This window comes from Oncorhynchus mykiss, chromosome 16 (assembly GCF_013265735.2).
Source record: "Oncorhynchus mykiss isolate Arlee chromosome 16, USDA_OmykA_1.1, whole genome shotgun sequence".
Classification (NCBI taxonomy): Eukaryota; Metazoa; Chordata; class Actinopteri; order Salmoniformes; family Salmonidae; genus Oncorhynchus; species Oncorhynchus mykiss.
Window position 1 is genome coordinate 4471771 of NC_048580.1, and position 22306 is coordinate 4494076.

Genomic DNA, 22306 nt, shown 5'->3' on the forward strand with positions numbered 1-22306 from the left:
TGGGTCCTGAGTTACAGGCAGTTAGATTTGGGTCCTGAGCTACAGGCAGTTAGATTTTGGTCCTGAGCTACAGGCAGTTAGATTTGGGTCCTGAGTTACAGGCAGTTAGATTTGGGTCCTGAGTTACAGGTAGTTAGATATGGGTCCTGAGTTACAGGAAGTTAGATTTGGGTCCTGAGTTACAGGCAGTTAGATTTGGGTCCTGAGCTACAGGCAGTTAGATTTGGGTCCTGAGCTACAGGCAGTTAGATTTGGGTCCTGAGTTACAGGCAGTTAGATTTGGGTCCTGAGTTACAGGCAGTTAGATTTGGGTCCTGAGTTACAGGCAGTTAGATTTGGGTCCTGAGTTACAGGCAGTTAGATTTGGGTCCTGAGCTACAGGCAGTTAGATTTGGGTCCTGAGTTACAGGCAGTTAGATTTGGGTCCTGAGCTACAGGCAGTTAGATTTGGATCCTGAGTTACAGGCAGTTAGATTTGGGTCCTGAGGTACAGGCAGTTAGATATGGGTCCTGAGTTACAGGCAGTTAGATTTGGGTCCTGAGCTACAGGCAGTTAGATTTGGGTCCTGAGATACAGGCAGTTAGATTTGGGTCCTGGGGTACAGGCAGTTAGATTTGGGTCCTGATTTACAGGCAGTTAGATTTGGGTCCTGAGCTACAGGCAGTTAGATTTGGGTCCTGAGATACAGGCAGTTAGATTTGGGTCCTGAGGTACAGGCAGTTAGATTTGGGTCCTGAGCTACAGGCAGTTAGATTTGGGTCCTGAGATACAGGCAGTTAGATTTGGGTCCTGAGATACAGGCAGTTAGATTTGGGTCCTGAGATACAGGCAGTTAGATTTGGGTCCTGATTTACAGGCAGTTAGATTTGGGTCCTGAGCTACAGGCAGTTAGATTTGGGTCGTGAGCTACAGGCAATTAGATCTGGGTCCTGAGCTACAGGCAGTTAGATTTGTGTCCTGAGATACAGGCAGTTAGATTTGGGTCCTGAGCTGGGGGTAAGTTAGATTTGGGTACGTAATTTTAGGCAGAAATTGAAAACTAATTAGGAAAACTGTAGAAAGTTGAGTGAAGTTCAATCTCGCGCTTCTCTGCAGGGGCAGATTTTGACCGGAACCCCAGGAACATTAATCGGGACCCCAGGTTCTAACTCAGATATCCTCAGCTCAGAGGGAACATTGACTGGAACCCCAGGTTCTACCTCAGATATCCTCAGCTCAGAGGGAACATTGACTGGAACCCCAGGTTCTACCTCAGATATCCTCAGCTCAGAGGGAACATTGACTGGAACCCCAGGTTCTACCTCAGATATCCTCAGCTCAGAGGGAACATTGACTGGAACCCCAGGTTCTACCTCAGATATCCTCAGCTCAGAGGGAACATTGACTGGAACCCCAGGTTCTACCTCAGATATCCTCAGCTCAGAGGGAACATTGACTGGAACCTCAGGTTCTACCTCAGATATCCTCAGCTCAGAGGGAACATTGACTGGAACCCCAGGTTCTACCTCAGATATCCTCAGCTCAGAGGGAATATTGACTGGAACCCCAGGTTCTACCTCAGATGTTAGATGATGATCCATGTTGCCATCTTTCTTTTCCCTTCAGATGAATAGTTCTTCGTAACTATGTTGCTCTATGAAATGATAACAGTGATTAAAACAATCCCTTTCAACATTGCAACACAGACATACTGTACAGGTTTCAAGATAAACAGTGCAGTGTTGAGAGAGCTGTCTGAGACATTATCAAAGACGTACTGTACAGGTATTTAACATAAACAATGATGAGAGGACTGCTACTCGCAGACAACACTGTTCGCTCAGTGCCCTACCCTGTCTCTGCCCCTGCCCTGTTCCCTGTTCCCTGCAATGTTCCCTGCCCTGTGCCCTGTTTCCTGTTCCCTGCCCTGTGCCCTGCCCTGTGCCCTGTCTCTGCCCCTGCCCTGTTCCCTGTTCCCTGCCCTGTGCCCTGTTCCCTGCCCTGTTCCCTGCCCTGTGCCCTGTTCCCTGTTCCCTGCCCTGTTCCCTGCCCTGTGCCCTGTCCTGTTTCCTGTCCTGTTCCCTTTTCCCTGCCCTGTTCCCTGCCCTGTGCCCTGTTCCCTGCCCTGTTCCCTGCTCTGTTCCCTGTTCCCTGCCCTGTTCCCTGCCCTGTGCCCTGCCCTGTTCCCTGCCCTGTGCCCTGCCCTGTGCCCTGCCCTGTTCCCTGCTCTGTTCCCAGCCCTGTTCCCTGATCTGTTCCCTGCCCTGTTCCCTGCTCTGTTCCCTGCCCTGTTCCCTGATCTGTTCCCTGTTCCCTGCCCTGTTCCCTGCCCTGTTCCCTGCTCTGTTCCCTGTTCCCTGCCCTGTTCCCTGCCCTGTTCCCTGATCTGTTCCCTTTTCCCTGCCCTGTTCCCTGTTCCCTGCCCTGTTCCCTGCTCTGTTCCCTGTTCCTTGCCCTGTTCCCTGCTCGGTTCCCTGTTCCCTGCCCTGTTCCCTGCTCTGTTCCCCGTTCCCTGCCCTGTTCCCTGCCCTGTTGCCTGTTCCCTGCTCTGTTCCCTGTTCCCTGCCCTGTTCCCTGCCCTGTGCCCTGCCCTGTGCCCTGCCCTGTTCCCTGCCCTGTTCCCTATTCTGTTCCCTGCTCTGTTCCCTGTTCTGTTCCCTTTTCTGTTCCCTGTTCTGTTCCCTTTTCTGTTCCCTTTTCTGTTCCCTGTCCTGTTCCCTGCTCTGTTCCCTGCTCTGTTCCCTGCCCTGTTCCCTGCTCTGTTCCCTGCTCTGTTCCCTGCCCTATTCCCTGCTCTGTTCCCTGCTCTGTTCCCTGCTCTGTTCCCTGCTATGTTCCCTGTTCTGTTCCCTGCCCTGTTCCCTATTCCCTGCTCTGTTCCTTGCTCTGTTCCCTGTTCTGTTCTGTTCCCTGCCCTGTTTCCTGTTCTGTTCACTGTTCTGTTCCGTTCCCTGTTCCCTGCTCTGTTCCCTGCTCTGTTCCCTGCTCTGTTCCCTGTTCTGTTCCCTACTCTGTTCCCTGTTTCCTGCTCTGTTCCCTGCTTTGTTCCCTGCTCTGTTCCCTGTTCCCTGCTCTGTTCCCTGCTTTGTTCCCTGCTCTGTTCCCTGCCCTGTTCCCTGCTCTGTTCCCTGCCCTGTTCCCTGTTCCCTGCTCTGTTCCCTGCTCTGTTCCCTGCTCTGTTCCCTGCTCTGTTCCTTGTTCCCTGCTCTGTTCCCTGCCCTGTTCCCTGCTCTGTTCCCTGTTCCCTGCCCTGTTCCCTGCTCTGTTCCCTGTTCCCTGCCCTGTTCCCTGCCCTGTGCCCTGCCCTGTTCCCTGCGCTGTGCCCTGCCCTGTGCCCTGCCCTGTTCCCTGCTCTGTTCCCTGCCCTGTTCCCTGATCTGTTCCCTGCCCTGTTCCCTGCTCTGTTCCCTGCCCTGTTCCCTGATCTGTTCCCTGTTCCCTGCCCTGTTCCCTGCCCTGTTCCCTGCTCTGTTCCCTGTTCCCTGCCCTGTTCCCTGCCCTGTTCCCTGCCCTGTTCCCTGATCTGTTCCCTGTTCCCTGCCCTGTTCCCTGTTCCCTGCCCTGTTCCCTGCTCTGTTCCCTGTTCCTTGCCCTGTTCCCTGCTCTGTTCCCTGTTCCCTGCCCTGTTCCCTGCTCTGTTCCCCGTTCCCTGCCCTGTTCCCTGCCCTGTTGCCTGTTCCCTGCTCTGTTCCCTGTTCCCTGCCCTGTTCCCTGCCCTGTGCCCTGCCCTGTGCCCTGCCCTGTTCCCTGCCCTGTTCCCTATTCTGTTCCCTGCTCTGTTCCCTGTTCTGTTCCCTTTTCTGTTCCCTGTTCTGTTCCCTTTTCTGTTCCCTTTTCTGTTCCCTGTCCTGTTCCCTGCTCTGTTCCCTGCTCTGTTCCCTGCCCTGTTCCCTGCTCTGTTCCCTGCTCTGTTCCCTGCCCTATTCCCTGCTCTGTTCCCTGCTCTGTTCCCTGCTCTGTTCCCTGCTATGTTCCCTGTTCTGTTCCCTGCCCTGTTCCCTATTCCCTGCTCTGTTCCTTGCTCTGTTCCCTGTTCTGTTCTGTTCCCTGCCCTGTTTCCTGTTCTGTTCACTGTTCTGTTCCGTTCCCTGTTCCCTGCTCTGTTCCCTGCTCTGTTCCCTGCTCTGTTCCCTACTCTGTTCCCTGTTCCCTGCTCTGTTCCCTGCTTTGTTCCCTGCTCTGTTCCCTGTTCCCTGCTCTGTTCCCTGCTTTGTTCCCTGCTCTGTTCCCTGCCCTGTTCCCTGCTCTGTTCCCTGCCCTGTTCCCTGTTCCCTGCTCTGTTCCCTGCTCTGTTCCCTGCTCTGTTCCCTGCTCTGTTCCTTGTTCCCTGCTCTGTTCCCTGCTCTGTTCCTTGTTCCCTGCTCTGTTCCCTGCTCTTTTCCCTGCTCTGTTCCATGTTCTGTTCCCTGTTCTGTTCCATGTTCTGTTCCCTGCTCTGTTCCTTGCCCTGTTCCCTGTTCCCTGCTCTGTTCCTTGTTCTGTTCCCTGTTCTGTTCCATGTTCTGTTCCATTGCCCTGTTCCCTGTTCCCTGCTCTGTGCCCTGTTCTGTTCCCTGTTCTGTTCCATGTTCTGTCCCTTGCCCTGTTCCCTGCTCTGTTCCCTGTTCTGTTCCATGTTCTGTTCCTTGCCCTGTTCCCTGCTCTGTTCCCTGCTCTGTTCCCTGCCCTGTTCCCTGTTCTGTTCTCTGTTCTGTTCCCTGCCCTGTTCTCTGCCCTGTTCTCTGTTCTTTTCCCTGTTCCCTGCTCTGTTCCCTGCCCTGTTCTCTGTTCTGTTCCCTGTTCCCTGTTCTGTTCTCTGTTCCCTGCCCTGTTCCCTGCTCTGTTCTCTGTGCTTTTCCCTGTTCCCTGCTCTGTTCCCGGTTCCCTGCCCTGTTCCCTGCTCTGTTCCCTGTTCTGTTCTCTGTTCTGTTCCCTGCCCTGTTCTCTGCCCTGTTCTCTGTTCTTTTCCCTGTTCCCTGCTCTGTTCCCTGCCCTGTTCCCTGCCCTGTTCCCTGCTCTGTTCCCTGTTCTGTTCTCTGTTCTGTTCCCTGCCCTGTTCTCTGCCCTGTTCTCTGTTATTTTCCCTGTTCCCTGTTCTGTTCTCTGTTCCCTGCCCTGTTCTCTGTTCTTTTCCCTGTTCCCTGCTCTGATCCCAGTTCCCTGCCTTGTTCCCTGACTAAAATGTAAAATGTGAAACAATTTTGTTTGGCTACGTAACTTGTGTTTCTACACAGCAAGAGGATTTTCTTTTTCCTTACACTCTGAGAATTAGAGGTGATTCAAGGAAACCTTGGAGATACTCAAGGAACCATTGATAGTTAATGGTTCATATTTGCGTGGAGGAACCTTTGATGTTTCAACCCTGAACTGGAGGTGTGGCTTAGTAGGGGCGTGGCTTTCAGCTCAATAACACCAGCACATCCTGTCAGCTCAATAACATCAGAGTTAGCCTGACAGCTCAATAACATAAGAGTTATCCTGACAGCTCAATAACACCAGTACAGCCCCTGTCAGCTCAATAACACCAGTACAGCCTCTGTCAGCTCAATAACACCAGTACAGCCCCTGTCAGCTCAATAACACCAGTACAGCCCCTGTCAGCTCAATAATACCAGTACAGCCCCTGTCAGCTCAATAACACCAGTACAGCCCCTTTCAGCTCAATAACACCAGTACAGCCCCTGTCAGCTCAATAACACCAGTACAGCCCCTGTCAGCTCAATAACACCAGTACAGCCCCTGTCAGCTCAATAACACCAGTACAGCCCCTGTCAGCTCAATAACACCAGTACAGCCAGTCAGCTCAATAATAACAGTACAGCCCCTGTCAGCTCAATAACACTAGTACAGCCCCTGTCAGCTCAATAACACCAGTACAGCCCCTGTCAGCTCAATAACACCAGTACAGCCCCTGTCAGCTCAATAACACCAGTACAGCCCCTGTCAGCTCAATAACACCAGTACAGCCACTCAGCTCAATAATAACAGTACAGCCCCTGTCAGCTCAATAACACTAGTACAGCCCCTGTCAGCTCAATAACACCAGTACAGCCAGTCAGCTCAATAACACTAGTACAGCCCCTGTCAGCTCAATAATACCAGTACAGCCCCTTTCAGCTCAATAATACCAGTACAGCCCCTGTCAGCTCAATAACACCAGTACAGCTCCTGTCAGCTCAATAACACCAGTACAGTCCCTTTCAGCTCAATAATACCAGTACAGTCCCTTTCAGCTCAATAATACCAGTACAGCCCCTGTCAGCTCAATAACACCAGTACAGCCAGTCAGCTCAATAACACTAGTACAGCCTCTGTCAGCTCAATAATACCAGTACAGCCTCTGTCAGCTCAATAACACCAGTACACCCCCTGTCAGCTCAATAATACAAGTACAGTCCCTGTCAGCTCAATAATACCAGTACAGCCCCTGTTAGCTCAATAATACCAGTACAGCCCCTGGCAGCTCAATAACACCAGTACAGCCCCTGTCAGCTCAATAACACCAGTACAGCCAGTCAGCTCAATAACACTAGTACAGCCTCTGTCAGCTCAATAACACCAGTACAGTCCCTTTCAGCTCAATAATACCAGTACAGCCCCTGTCAGCTCAATAACACCAGTACAGCCCCTGTTAGCTCAATAAGCTTGAATCAAATGCTGGATACATTCATTCAGGATGAGCACCTACAACACTGTACTGGCTGGTGTAGTCCTGTAGAAATACTGCAATATCACTGCGTTGTAGATTATAGTACAATGTTGTATTATATTACATTTTAAGAGAAACAGGGAAATGTATTTATTTTCATTTATTTAATAACCAGGTAGGCTAGTTGAGAACAAGCTCTCATTTACAATTGCGACCTGGCCAAGATAAAGCAAAGCAGTTCAACACATACAACGACACAGAGTTACACATGGAGTAAAACAAACATACAGTCAATAATATAGTATAAACAAGTCTATATACGATGTGAGCAAATGAGGTGAGAAGGGAGGTAAAGGCAAAAAGGCCATGGTGGCAAAGTAAATACAATATAGCAAGTAAAACACTGGAATGCTAGATTTGCAGTGGAAGAATGTGCAAAGTAGAAATAAAAATAATGGGGTGCAAAGGAGCTAAATAAATAAATGAATTAAATACAGTAGGGAAAGAGGTAGTTGTTTGGGCTAAATTATAGGTGGGCTATGTACAGGTGCAGTAATCTGTGAGCTGCTCTGACAGCTGGTGCTTAAAGCTACTGAGGGAGATAAGGGTTTCCAGTTTCAGAGATTTTTGTAGTTCGTTCCAGTCATTGGCAGCAGAGAACTGGAAGGAGAGGCGGCCAAAGAAAGAATTGGTTTTGGGGGTGACTAGAGAGATATACCTGCTGGAGCGCGTGCTACAGGTTGGTGCTGCTATGGTGACCAGAGAGATCAGTACAACAACACCCTCACTCATGGACCACAAAACAACTGTAACAACACATCCTCTAAAATTCTGTTTCTATTGGTTCAACCTGTGGATCAGCAACACATCCTGTAAAATACTGTTTATATTGGTTCAACCTTTGGATCAGCAACACATCCTGTAAAATACTGTTTCTATTGGTTCCACCTTTGGATCAACAACACATCCTGTAAAATACTGTTTCTATTGGTTCAACCTGTGGATCAACAACACATCCTGTAAAATACTGTTTCTATTGGTTCAACCTGTGGATCAGCAACACATCCTGTAAAATACTGTTTCTATTGGTTCAACCTGTGGATCAACAACACATCCTGTAAAATACTGTTTCTATTGGTTCAACCTTTGGATCAACAACACATCCTGTAAAATACTGTTTCTATTGGTTCAACCTATGGATCAAAAACACATCCTGTAAAATACTGTTTCTATTGGTTCAACCTGTGGATCATCAACACATCCTGTAAAATTCTGTTTCTATTGGTTCAACCTGTGGATCAGCAACACATCCTGTAAAATACTGTTTCTATTGGTTCAACCTGTGGATCAGCAACACATCCTGTAAAATACTGTTTCTATTGGTTCAACCTGTGGATCAACAACACATCCTGTAAAATACTGTTTCTATTGGTTCAACCTGTGGATCAGCAACACATCCTGTAAAATACTGTTTCTATTGGTTCAACCTGTGGATCAACAACACATCCTGTAAAATACTGTTTCTATTGATTCAACCTTTGGATCAGCAACACATCCTGTAAAATACTGTTTCTATTGGTTCAACCTTTGGATCAGCAACACATCCTGTAAAATACTGTTTCTATTGGATCAACCTGTGGATCAGCAACACATCCTGTAAAATACTGTTTCTATTGGTTCCACCTTTGGATGAGCAACACATCCTGTAAAATACTGTTTCTATTGGTTCCACCTTTGGATCAACAACACATCCTGTAAAATACTGTTTCTATTGGTTCAACCTTTGGATCAGCAACACATCCTGTAAAATACTGTTTCAACACAGCACATAAAATTCAAGATCTACAAATCATTTGAAATACCCAATTTTTTAAAATGTTATACCAGTAATAGTGATAATGTTAAGAATAACGCTTCACATTTCATAATTAGGGTATAAGACAGTAAGTAGCTAAGTATCAAAATATATATTACATCCTAATTGAGAATCATCTTTTACAGGTGAGCTCTAATTGACATGTAGGACTTTGCAGCACTTTGTGGCGCTTTTCAGTAAAAACAATCATGCGCTCTAGGTCAATGTTCTACAACTTTGCCATCCTTACTGTGTCACAGCAAGAACGACATAGAGTTGAGATCGCGTCAAAAAAGGGAAAATAAACCATATGGAAAGTATGTTGTAGGTTAATTGAGAATTTTTACATTTGCCAGAGAAAACAGCAACCCTTGCACAGCACTACCTCTCTCTAGAACTCTATTGTGCTGGCTCTCTCTAGAACTCTATTGTGCTGGCTCTCTCTAGATCTCTATTGTGCTGGCTCTCTCTAGAACTCTATTGTGCTGGCTCTCTCTAGAACTCTATTGTGCTGGCTCTCTCTAGAACTCTATTGTGCTGGCTCTCTCTAGAACTCTATTGTGCTGGCTCTCTCTAGATCTCTATTGTGCTGGCTCTCTCTAGAACTCTATTGTGCTGGCTCGCCTGGTGATGCTTGAAGGGTTTGGGCTAACACTAACCCCTTTATGTTATGTTGTGCCTGCTCGCCTGGTGATGCTTGAAGGGTTTGGGCTAACTAACCCCTTTATGTTATGTTTTGATGCTTGAATACTGTTTTGTTCCAAGATAAATAAACGAAGCATTTAATGCAATTTCTGATCAAGAGGAATTAGGTTCGAACTCTGTGTAGTTCTAGTAATATTAACAATAGCAATAATAATAACAACGGCAATAATAATAAAAAATAATGTTATAACCCCATCTAGTGGTAGAATATTGCTATTGCAGTGACAATTATTATCACGTCTCCAATTTCCAATGATCTGCTTGTCAACCCTTGATCGATTTACACAGTAGCAAGTCTTTGATCAAGAATAGGCTACTGTACTGTTCTGGTCCTTCCAAAAGCTTGGCTTACCATTGTTAGTGGTTTAATATGCAATATCAACAAACACCAATAACTTTCATGTAAATGTATATGAATATGTATGTGTCTTGACTGTTGACCGCATCCCTTCCTCATCCTCTCCGACTGAACTTGAACTTTTGTAATTCCCTATTTCTTCTAAAATAAGTTGGAGAAATAAAAAATATATTTTTATTTGATTTTCAAACTTAAGTTTACAATTTCAAAACATGACAAATCGAACATCCTCCAAGTTTGATTGTAGGGAGGGTGTTATTTTTCTTTGGTCGTTGGTAAACATTGGAAGACCCCACTGCTGAAGGAGACATAAGAAAGCCTGATTGAAAAAAAAAAAACTAAATGCTGGGAAAATATTCTGTGGACCAATGAAACAAAAGTAGAGCTTTTTGGCAATACAGATCAACACTGTGATTCCAGATGACCAAAAATAAGCATTTAGGCTATTGAAAAGAACACCTTCCCTACAGTCAAACATGGGGGGGGGGGGGGGGGGGCTGTTGAGTTGTTTTGCTGCCTCTGGTACTGGAGGGGGCCTTGAACGTGCCCAAAGCATCACAAATATCAGCCGATTATCAGGGGTTTGGACAACCCCAGTGTCCAAAAAAACTAAGTCTCCTTTGAAGGTTGGAGGTGTCTTCCCAGGAGGACAACGACCTCAAACACACATCAAAAAAATCACCCTGGAATGGTTTTCACTGAAGGACACTTGGACTGTTCTGTTCTGACCAGAACCTATGGTGAGATCTGAAAACGGCAGTTGGTGAAGGACACCCCTTAAACTTTGAAGAATTTGAAGACGTTACCGCTGAAGAGTGGACCAAATTGACTGTAGAAAGGTGTAGGAAGCTCATTGACGGCTCCCAGAAGTGTTTGTCAGCAGTTACCTTGGCAACCAAGTACTAGCTCTGGGGTGGCAATAATTTAGTCCATTCGTCTTTATTTTCAAATTTGAAACTCTAATAACACAACAAAGTCTGGAATGTTTTTCATTTTAAACTGATTTGAGAAGAAATAGAGAAATGATTTAAGAAAAGTGAAATGTTGACTATATACAACTGTATATAGGTTATCAGATGTTATTGGTCACATACACATGGTTATCAGATGTTATTGGTCACATTCACATGGTTCTCAGATGTTATTGGTTCATATACACATGGTTCTCAGATGTTATTGGTTCATATACACATGGTTATCAGATGTTATTGGTCACATTCACATGGTTCTCAGATGTTATTGGTTCATATACACATGGTTCTCAGATGTTACTGGTCATATACACATGGTTAGCAGATGTTATTGGTCATATACACATGGTTATCAGATGTTATTGGTCACATACACATGGTTATCAGATGTTATTGGTTCATATACACATGGTTATCAGATGTTACTGGTCATATACACATGGTTATCAGATGTTACTGGTCACATTCACATGGTTATCAGATGTTACTGGTCACATTCACATGGTTATCAGATGTTACTGGTTCATATACACATGGTTATCAGATGTTACTGGTCACATACACATGGTTAGCAGATGTTATTGGTCACATTCACATGGTTATCAGATGTTACTGGTCATATACACATGGTTATCAGATGTTATTGGTTCATATACACATGGTTATCAGATGTTACTGGTCACATTCACATGGTTATCAGATGTTACTGGTCATATACACATGGTTATCAGATGTTACTGGTCATATACACATGGTTATCAGATGTTACTGGTCATATACACATGGTTATCAGATGTTATTGGTTCATATACACATGGTTATCAGATGTTACTGGTCATATACACATGGTTATCAGATGTTACTGGTCATATACACATGGTTAGCAGATGTTATTGGTCACATTCACATGGTTATCAGATGTTATTGGTCATATACACATGGTTAGCAGATGTTACTGGTCACATTCACATGGTTATCAGATGTTACTGGTCACATTCACATGGTTATCAGATGTTATTGGTCATATACACATGGTTAGCAGATGTTATTGGTCATATACACATGGTTAGCAGATGTTACTGGTCACATTCACATGGTTATCAGATGTTATTGGTTCATCTACACATGGTTAGCAGATGTTATTGGTCATATACACATGGTTAGCAGATGTTATTGGTTCATATACACATAGTTAGCAGATGTTATTGGTCACATACACATGGTTAGCAGATGTTATTGGTCATATACACATGGTTAGCAGATGTTATTGGTTCATATACACATGGTTAGCAGATGTTATTGTGAGTGTAGTGAAATGTTTGTTTCTAGATCCAACAGTGCAGCAGGATCTAACAGGTAATATCTAACAATTCCACAACAAAACCTAAAACACACAATCTAGTAAAGGAATGGAATGAGAATATATAAGTATAAAATATATGGATGAGCAGTGACTGGGTTAGGGTAGGAAACAGAGAGTTGGTTAGGGTAGGAAACAGAGAGTTGGTTAGGGTAGGAAACAGAGAGTTGGTTAGGGTAGGAAACAGAGAGTTGGTTAGGGTAGGAAACAGACAGTGGGTTAGGGTAGGAAACAGAGAGTTGGTTAGGGTAGGAAACAGAGAGTTGGTTAGGGTAGGTAACAGACAGTGGGTTAGGGTAGGTAACAGAGAGTTAGTTAGGGTAGGTAACAGACAGTGGGTTAGGGTAGGAAACAGACAGTTGGTTAGGGTATGAAACAGACAGTGGGTTAGGGTAGGAACAGACGGTTAGGGTAGGAAACAGACAGACAGTGGGTTAGGGTATGAAACAGACAGACAGTGGGTTAGGGTAGGAAACAGAGAGACTGTGTGTTAGGGTATGAAACAGACAGACAGTGGGTTAGGGTAGGAAACAGAGAGACCGTGGGTTAGGGTATGAAACAGACAGTTGGTTAGGGTATGAAACAGATAGACAGTGAGTTAGGGTAGGAAACAGACAGTTGGTTAGGGTATGAAACAGACAGACAGTGGGTTAGGGTATGAAACAGATAGACAGTGAGTTAGGGTAGGAAACAGACAGTTGGTTAGGGTATGAAACAGACAGACAATGGGTTAAGGTAGGAAACAGACAGTTGGTTAGGGTATGAAACAGAGAGACAGTGAGTTAGGGTAGGAAACAGACAGTTGGTTAGGGTATGACACAGAGAGACTGTGGGTTAGGGTAGGAAACAGACCGTGGGTTAGGGTAGGAAACAGAGAGAGTTAGAGGATGAGTAGGAGTCACATCATCCCCACTGCAGTCAGGTTTCTGTTGCTATGGCAAAGCAGCACCCACTGATACCCCCCGAAGACCCAAACACAAACTTTACTCAGAAATAAAGACACCCCCTCCCAGGTAAACGTAATGTGTGCAAGTGGTGGACAAATGTTTTGTATGGCAATCATTGTTATTAAAAATGTTGATTTAGAAATGTTGTTAGAAAATAGAGATGCTTAATTAACAGTTAAGGTGTTTCCCTTCTATCCAGTGGCTGGTCTGATCTTCATGGTCATTCTTTTCAGGGAGTATGTGAAGCCTTTCCATGTTCTCCAGTTGATGCCAACACCGTAGGCAGACTCCCCCCACGCGTATATCCCATTGGGATTAGTCCAATGGCAGTTGTTGTACCAAAATCCACCGTAGTATATCTGGCCACAGTTGCTGTCATTAAGGTCCTGATCCTTATCTAACGTTGTAAATTTCTGACCACTGTGATGAGTCATAGAATCTCCTGAGGATAAGAACAGAGATGTCTGACCACTGTGATGTCATAGAATCTCCTGAGGATAAGAACAGAGATTTCTGACAACTGTGATGAGTCATAGAATCTCCTGAGGATAAGAACAGAGATGTCTGACCACTGTGATGTCATAGAATCTCCCGAGGATAAGAACAAAGTACACAGCCCAGCAACACAAGGAAAGCAACACTTGATAACCTAATGATAATACTTCCACTGGCAAATCTTCAGTTATGAACCCTTAATGACAGATTTTCTTGGACTGTTTTTCTTCAGAATTTGTTTCTGGTACTATTGTCTGGTGCTATATTCTTGGAACTTTTTCTTAGAATTGTTTTTTTTGTTGTTGGACAATATAAGTTGTCACCCACCTGCTCCTCCATCTTTGAATGAACCCAGTTTTAGAGGGTACCCTTCAGCCTCTGGTCCAACAGAGAAGGTGGAGTACTGAGCATAGACCTCATTCCCCTCAAAGTCCTCCATGTCCACCCTCAGCTCATAGGTCTTTTTCATAGTCAGGAGATGCATCGTCTCCAGTCCTGGAGAATAGTACCGGCATAGAAGCACACCGTGTTGTTGGAATACAACGACAAATGAACTTACATGCATTAGGACAAACAGGATGAGCTCATTTGCCGAACAGGGTTCTAAGAGGAGAATGTTCCGGAGGCTAGACATTTAATCAGTTCTTACCCAGCCAGTACTCTCCAGCTGCGCTCCCAAACCCACTCTTGTACTCATTCCACTTCCTGTGGAAGTTCACTGATCCATCCTGTCTGTTCTGAATCACCTGATTAAGAGAGAGATATTGTTTAATTTACTCACTGGAAATTGGTTCTTATGTGTAAAGAAGGAAGAAGAAGAGAACACGTGAACAACACTGTGGTCTGGTCTATGTCCTGGTTCAACTACACTGTGTCTATGTCCTGGTTCAACTACACTGTGTCTATGGTCTGGTCCTGGTTCAACTACACTGTGTTTATATCCTGGTTCAACTACACTGTGTCTATGTCCTGGTTCAACTACACTGTGTCTATGTCCTGGTTCAACTACACTGTGTCTATGTCCTGCTTCAACTACACTGTGTCTATGTCCTGGTTCAACTACACTGTGTCTATGTCCTGGTACTGCTTCAACTACACTGTGTCTATGTCCTGGTTCAACTACACTGTGTCTATGTCCTGGTACTGCTTCAACTACACTGTGTCTATGTCCTGGTTCAACTACACTGTGTCTATGTCCTGCTTCAACTACACTGTGTCTATGTCCTGGTTCAACTACACTGTGTCTATGTCCTGGTTCAACTACACTGTGTCTATGTCCTGGTTCAACTACACTGTGTCTATGTCCTGGTTCAACTACACTGTGTCTATATCCTGGTTCAACTACACTGTGTCTATGTCCTGGTTCAACTACACTGTGTCTATGGTCTGGTCCTGGTTCAACTACACTGTGTCTATGGTCTGGTCCTGGTTCAACTACACTGTGTCTATGTCCTGGTTCAACTACACTGTGTCTATGGTCTGGTCCTGGTTCAATTACACTGTGTCTATGTCCTAGTGCTGGTTTTGTCAGGAAAAACTACACTGTAATTTTACGCTACACTACCAGCTACTGCTTTGCTTTATCTTGGCCAGGTCGCAATTGTAAATGAGAACTTGTTCTCAACTTGCCTACCTGGTTAAATAAAGGTAAAATAAAAATAAATAAAATACTGGTTGAAGTGAAAATACAACAAGTAACTGTATTATTGCTGCTGAATAATGGTATTACTGCTGTAAAGTGACAGTATGCTGCTGTATTCAGATGACTTGGGACTCAACCTCTCGTGGGATATGAACTCATAACCTCTTGGCTGCCAGTGACCTGAGTTTTATGCTACACCACCAGGTGTGCTAATGGTAGCGATTGGCCACAGTCTTTTTACCAAGAACACATTTATGAACTTTGCTAAAAGTTGCAGTAAAAACACAGTAAATATACAACAACTTACTGTATTTTTTTATGTATCTGAATTAATATAAAATGACAGTATGCTGCTGTATTCTGATTACAGTACACGCTTGTAAATGATGACAATGCGTAAGTTATTGTAATTTTTACAGGATAAGTATGACAGAAGAATCTCTACTCCTTCACTAGGAATACACTTGGGACTCAACCACACCTGGAAGTTGGACTGGAAACCTCTTGGTTACCAGAGACCTGAATATCCTGCTATGTCACCTGATGGATATACTAGGATTGAAGCTAGATCTAGTCAGGGTTTTCTAAAGCTAGCCAGCTTCAGTTAGCTTCACATTCCAGCTCAGGCTTCATCTGTACTAAGCCGATAGATATTGCTCGTCCGCATGAAGCTAACTCTAGCGGTTTCGTAACTGCGCGTGCACGTCAACAGGCTACGGTGTGAAATAGAGTCATCTTTATTTTATTACTTATCGTCATATCCCACTTATCGTTAATGCCGTCGTTTGTGAGCCTATCAATGCGCAAGCACCTTTTTTTCCCACTTCTATCAATAAAATCATTTTATTAAAGTCATAGACACTTTTTACTGTGCTTGAAGTTTAAAATGCATTTTGTCATCAGTAAATGGGTAACGTGAAAGTTATTTTAACGTTCCTATAAAAACATATTTAATCAGTCAAACTTCCTCAAATGAAGGGGATGCTGACGCAATCTTTGCGAGATGGAGGAAATCTGAATTCAAGACATGCTAACCTCTCACCATTACAATAACAGGGGATGTTAGCATGTCTAGGGGGTAACAGACGCACAAATATCATACCCCCAAGACATGCTAACCTCTCACCATTACAATAACAGGGGATGTTAGCATGTAATCACGGTAGAATCCACATTAATGTAGAAGTGTTACTTACAATAAAAGTGACTCCAAAAATGACACAATACATTACCAATCATTTTCTATTGGCCACAAAATAATCTGAAAAACACAACCAAAAACAAACACCAAATATATCCAACAACGTGTTACCATCACAAGCGTGTTGAGGTCATTGCGTACTAGGAATATGGGAGCCAATACTTACTGTTTTACTACTTGAATACACATTTCAGTGAATGTATCCCAAAACCTTTGGGTCCCTGAAATGGGGGTACTATGTAAAACGGAAATGGATGAAAATACCCTCAAATTAAAGCTGACAGTCCTGCACTTTTGTCATTGTATCATTTCCAATCCAAAGTGCTAGAGAACAGAGCCAACCCCCCCCCCCCCCCCCCCCCCCCCAAAAAAATGGGTCACAGTCCCAATACTTTTGGAACTCACTGTATATCCTGGGACGACAGGGTAACCTAGTGGTTAGAGCGTTGGACTAGCAACTGGAAGGTTGCAAGTTCAAACCCCCCGAGCTGACAAGGTACAAATCTGTCGTTCTGCCCCTGAACAGGCAGTTAACTTGTTCACTGTTCCTAGGCCGTCATTGAAAATAAGAATTTGTTCTTGCCTAGTTAAATAAAGGTAAAATAAAAAAATCCTGTCAGAATGTCAGGGGGAATCTCTGCTAGCATAGCCACCGGCAGACTGCGAGCTGAGGGAATGGGCTCCAACGACCCTGACCCTTCCTTAAGCAGGTCAGTTTGTTTGTTTGTTTGCTTGCTGACAGTTTGTTTGTTTGTTTGTTTGCACTTTAACGTCGTAGTCATTGCATCATTTCCAATCCAAAGTGCTGGAGTACAGAGCCAAAACAACTAACAATGTGTCCCAATACTTTTGGAGCTCTCTGTATATGACTACGGCCAGTAGTAGTGTAGTAGTGTAGTAGTGTAGTAGTGTAGTAGTGTGTTGTGAAAGACTCACATTATGGTCTTGTGTCGTTTGAGAACCGTTGACTAAGTCAGTGGGTCTCAGTTCTCTCCTCAGGGACCCCCCCCAGCTATCCCAGAGGGTCTCAGTTCTCTCCTCAGGGACCCCCCCCAGCTATCCCAGAGGGTCTCAGTTCTCTCCTCAGGGACCCCCCCAGCTATCCCAGAGGGTCTCAGTTCTCTCCTCAGGGACCCCCCCAGCTATCCCAGAGGGTCTCAGTTCTCTCCTCAGGGACCCCCCCAGCTATCCCAGAGGGTCTCAGTTCTCTCCTCAGGGACCCCCCCCAGCTATCCCAGAGTGTCTCAGTTCTCTCCTCAGGGACCCCCCCCAGCTATCCCAGAGGGTCTCAGTTCTCTCCTCAGGGACCCCCCCCAGCTATCCCAGAGGGTCTCAGTTCTCTCCTCAGGGACGCCCCCAGCTATCCCAGAGGGTCTCAGTTCTCTCCTCAGGGACGCCCCCAGCTATACCAGAGGGTCTCAGTTCTCTCCTCAGGGACGCCCCCAGCTATCCCAGAGGGTCTCAGTTCTCTCCTCAGGGACGCCCCCAGCTATCCCAGAGGGTCTCAGTTCTCTCCTCAGGGACGCCCCCAGCTATCCCAGAGGGTCTCAGTTCTCTCCTCAGGGACCCCCCCAGCTATCCCAGAGGGTCTCAGTTCTCTCCTCAGGGACGCCCCCAGCTATCCCAGAGGGTCTCAGTTCTCTCCTCAGGGACGCCCCCAGCTATCCCAGAGGGTCTCAGTTCTCTCCTCAGGGACCCCCCCCAGCTATCCCAGAGGGTCTCAGTTCTCTCCTCAGGGACCCCCCCAGCTATCCCAGAGGGTCTCAGTTCTCTCCTCAGGGACCCCCCCCAGCTATCCCAGAGGGTCTCAGTTCTCTCCTCAGGGACCCCCCCAGCTATCCCAGAGGGTCTCAGTTCTCTCCTCAGGGACCCCCCCAGCTGTTCCAGCCAAGTTATTACCTCGTCACCCTCCAGAGCTCCAACACTTAATACAAATAGTCAATAATACCCCTGATCTACCCCTAAAAAATATCTAATAAATACATAAACAACAGCAAAAATACAAATACTGAGTCTAAAGAAGAAGAGTCTGAATACTTATGTAAATGTGATATTTCTGTTATTATTTGTAATAAATTAGCAATGTAAAAAAAAATGTAAAAATAAATATATATGTTTTTGCTTTGTCATTATGGGGTGTGTAGATTGATAAGGAATTTAAAAACAACTATTTAATCCATTTTAGAATAAGGCTGTAACCGAACAAAACAATGTCAATGGGTACTGAATACTTTGCGAAGGCACTGAATATCAACACACTCCCAAAAATAAGGGTTCTGTTAGGGTATCATGTTGTTCCCATGTTGTTCCCATGTTGTTCCCATGTTGTTCCCATGTTGTTCCCATGTTGTTCCCATGTTGTTCCCTGGCGATTTGAAATGTAGATGGATGATGGTGATGTACTGGCGGGGGACTCCTTGAGCACTGCTATTTACCTCAGTGCAGAAATGTATTATTGCCATTAAATCTGTGAACCAACCTTTGCCAAGCCCGCAGATCTACCCTGCATAGCAAGACATTCAGGTCACTGGCACCCAAGAGGTTATGAGTCCAAACCCAGGTGAGGTTGAGTCCCAAGTGTGCCTACAGTAAATAATTGTATTACATTTTACTGTAATTGTTATCCTGTAAAATTTCAAGAATTTACAGACTACTGAGTTGCTGTACAATTACAGTAAAATTATATTAAATATTACATTTATACTGAGCAAAAAAATATATACGCAACACGCAACAATTTCGAGCATGTTACCTAGTTACAGTTCATATAAGGAAATCAGTCAATTGAAATGAATTCATTAGGTCCTAATCTATGGATTTAACATGACTGGGAATACAGATATGCATCTGTTGGTCACAGATACCTTGAAAAAAATGGGCCTCACGATGGGACTCAGGATCTCATCATTGTATCTCTATGCAGTCAAATCGCCATTGATGAAATGCAATTGTGTTCATTGTCCAAAGAGTATGGCTACCCATACCATAACCCCACCACCACCATGGGTCACTCTGTTCACAACGCTGGCATCAACAAACTGCTCGCCCACGGCGCCATACACGTGTTTGTGAGGCCGCACTGCCAAATTCTCTAAAACTACATTGGAGGCGGCTTATGGTAGAGAAATTAACATTCAATTCTCTGGCAACAGCTCTGGAGGACATTCCTGCATGTCAATTGCGCGCTCCATCAAAAGTTGAGATATCTGTGGCATTGTGTTGTGACAAAACTGCATATTTTTGAGTGGCCTTTTATTGTCCCTAGCACAAGGTGCACCTGTATAAAGATTGTGCTGTTTAATCAGCTTCTTGATATGCCACACCTGTCAGATGGATGGATCATCTTGGCAAAGGAGAACTGCTCACTAACAGGGATGTAAAACAATTTCTGAATACAGCAGCATACTGTCATTTTACAGCTATAACACCTTACATTTTGCTGTAAAAATACAGTTAGTTGTTGTATATTTACTGAACAAAAATACAGTTTAAATGTAAAAACATATTACTGTATTTTTACTGCAACTCAATAGCCAGTAACTTACTGTAAAATGACTGGTACTTTTTTTAACAGTTTGTGTCATAAATGTAAATGTAATCGTAAGTAAGTTAATTTACAGTAGAATTACTGTACAAACGTACAGCTATTGCTAACAGTGTTAGCAAAACACAAGTAAATACATATGTGTATTTAAATATTGGTAGAAATATTGGATACTGACCGTCCACTTTCCTGAAAATGCACTGTCCATCGACATCTCACAGAACACCTGGACAGGTGAGGTGGATCCTGCAGGATAAATAGTGTAAACCCCATTCTGTCCAGAACCTGATTGGTACACCTCGTTACAGTCCACTGGATGCAGAGAGGACTGTACCGCCACGGGGACCAGCAGAACCAGCATCAAGCTGAACTGCACAACAGGGTAGATGGATATAACAGTTTTAATGTAAATACTGTCTAATGATGGTTCAGTAAAGATACATATTTCATATTCACATTAGTGTCTACGAATGTTTTCTGCTTATTCTAATAATGGCTTATTAACACCTACCATCATTGTTGAGATAGATGTCCGTTTGCCTTTGAAGGAAACTTTTGTATAGTTTACTAAAAAAAAATTGACAAAAAAAAAAGAGTAAGTTGAATGGATGTGAAGGATATTTACAACAGTATTCTTCAGGTCAAAGCTACTATTGGTTAAATAGTTAAGGTTGTGCCATAGGATTAAACCACCCATTTCCGACCCCCTAGAATGACTTTTCCCCTGAGCAAAACAATCGTATCATGTTCATTAGGTACAAATAAGTCTACTGGACCGGTACCCTATATCAAATGTGCTGTTATATAACGTATTTTATAAAAAAAAATTCAGGATTGGTTGGTCCCCTGCGGGACGGTTGAGCTAACGTAGGCTAATGCGATTAGCATGAGGTTGTAAGTAACAAGAAAAAATTCCCAGGACATAGACATATCTGATATTGGCAGAAATCTTACATTCTTGTTAATCTAACTGCACTGTCTAATTTACAGTAGCTATTACAGTGAAATAATATCATGCTATTGTTTGAGGAGAGTGCACAGTTTTCAACATGAAAAGTTATTAATAAACAAATTAGGCATATTTGGGCAGTCTTGATACAACATTTCGAACAGAAATGCAATGGTTCATTGGATCAGTGTAGAACTTTGCACATACACTGCTGCCATCTAGTGGCCAAAATCTAAATTGTCGCCTGGGCTGGAACAGGATATGCATTGGTACCATTTGAAAGTAAATACTGAAGTTTGTGGAAATGTGAAGGGAGTGTAGGATAATACAACACAATAGATCTGGTAAAAAAGAATACAAAGAAAAAAAACAAGTTATTTTGTATTTATTTTGTACCGTCATCTTTGAAATGCAAGAGAAAGGCCACAATGTATTATTCCAGCCCAGATGCAATTTAAATTTTGGCCACTAGATGACAGCAGTGTATGTGCAAAGTTTTAGACTGATCCAATGAACCATTGTATTTCTGTTCAAAATATTGTATCAAGACTGCCCAAATGTGCCAAATTTGTTTATGACAGTGGACAGTGCAGTTAAATTAACAAGAATTTAAGCTTTCTGCCAATATCAGATATGTCTATGTCCTGGGAAATATACTTGTTACTTACAACCTCATGCTAATCGCATTAGCCTACAGTTAGCTCAACCTCATGCTAATCGCATTAGCCTACAGTTAGCTCAACCTCATGCTAATCACATTAGCCTACAGTTAGCTCAACCTCATGCTAATCACATTAGCCTACAGTTAGCTCAACCTCATGCTAATCACATTAGCCTACAGTTAGCTCAACCTCATGCTAATCGCATTAGCCTACAGTTAGCTCAACCTCATGCTAATCGCATTAGCCTACAGTTAGCTCAACCTCATGCTAATCGCATTAGCCTACAGTTAGCTCAACCTCATGCTAATCGCATTAGCCGACAGTTAGCTCACCCTCATGCTAATCGCATTGGCCGACAGTTAGCTCACCGATCCCGAAGCAGAAAGAAAGAAGAAAATAAGTGAGTGTATGAGCTTACCTGTATGAGTGACTGAGCAAGATGTCTGACCCACGAAGATGCACACCTCTTTTATAAAGACAACCAGAGTTCATTGCAACACTCAGTACATTACCTGGTCCACACCTCTTTTATAAAGACAACCAGAGTTCATTGCAACACTCAGTACATTACCTGGTCCACACCTCTTTTATAAAGACAACCAGAGTTTATTGCAACACTCAGTACATTACTTTATAAAGACAACCAGAGTTCATTGCAACACTCAGTACATTACTTTATAAAGACAACCAGAGTTTATTGCAACACTCAGTACATTACTTTATAAAGACAACCAGAGTTTATTGCAACACTCAGTACATTACCTGGTACACACCTCTTTTATAAAGATAACTAATCATTCCTGGAATCACTCTTGTCTGTAAACATCCCACTGGGCACAGACGTCAGTTCAAAGTCTAGTTTGATTTACATTTGGTTGAGTTGTCAGGTTTCGTGAATTCAATATGAAATCAACCCAAAAATGTCACCCTGTCATTGGATATAGGTTCAAAGTTGAGTGAAAAAAGACTTTTTGCAATTACAATCGGTTTTTCACTTTGGTTCAATGTC

At 44.1% G+C, this 22306-nt stretch overlaps 1 protein-coding gene across 3 annotated transcripts; it reads right to left on the reverse strand.

Moving 5' to 3' along the window:
- Positions 1 to 12087: 12087 nt before the first annotated feature.
- On the reverse strand, positions 12088 to 21947 carry LOC110491216 (microfibril-associated glycoprotein 4). Of its 3 annotated transcripts, XM_036945989.1 has the most exons (7): positions 21821 to 21947; positions 21716 to 21761; positions 20198 to 20253; positions 19865 to 20056; positions 13949 to 14045; positions 13627 to 13794; positions 12088 to 13246 (listed from the first exon to the last, which is right to left on the reverse strand). In XM_036945989.1, the coding sequence occupies exons 3-7, from the start codon at positions 20201 to 20203 to the stop codon at positions 12996 to 12998; spliced, it is 714 nt and encodes a 237-aa protein (XP_036801884.1). In that variant the 5' UTR covers positions 20204 to 20253; positions 21716 to 21761; positions 21821 to 21947; the 3' UTR covers positions 12088 to 12995. The 3 variants fall into 3 exon arrangements, with proteins under 3 accessions (XP_036801884.1, XP_036801885.1, XP_036801883.1); XM_036945990.1 differs by having other exon boundaries at positions 20198 to 20238; positions 21716 to 21942; XM_036945988.1 differs by having other exon boundaries at positions 21716 to 21940.
- Positions 21948 to 22306: the final 359 nt, after the last annotated feature.

Excerpts from the sequence above, each read along its gene's own strand:
- LOC110491216 (XM_036945989.1), bottom strand. Across the intron at positions 13,795-13,948 it reads AGCTGGAGAGTACTGGCTGG|GACTGGAGACGATGCATCTC; the intron begins GTAAGAACTGAT and ends ACTATTCTCCAG. Across the intron at positions 13,247-13,626 it reads ATTCAAAGATGGAGGAGCAG|GAGATTCTATGACTCATCAC; the intron begins GTGGGTGACAAC and ends TCTTATCCTCAG.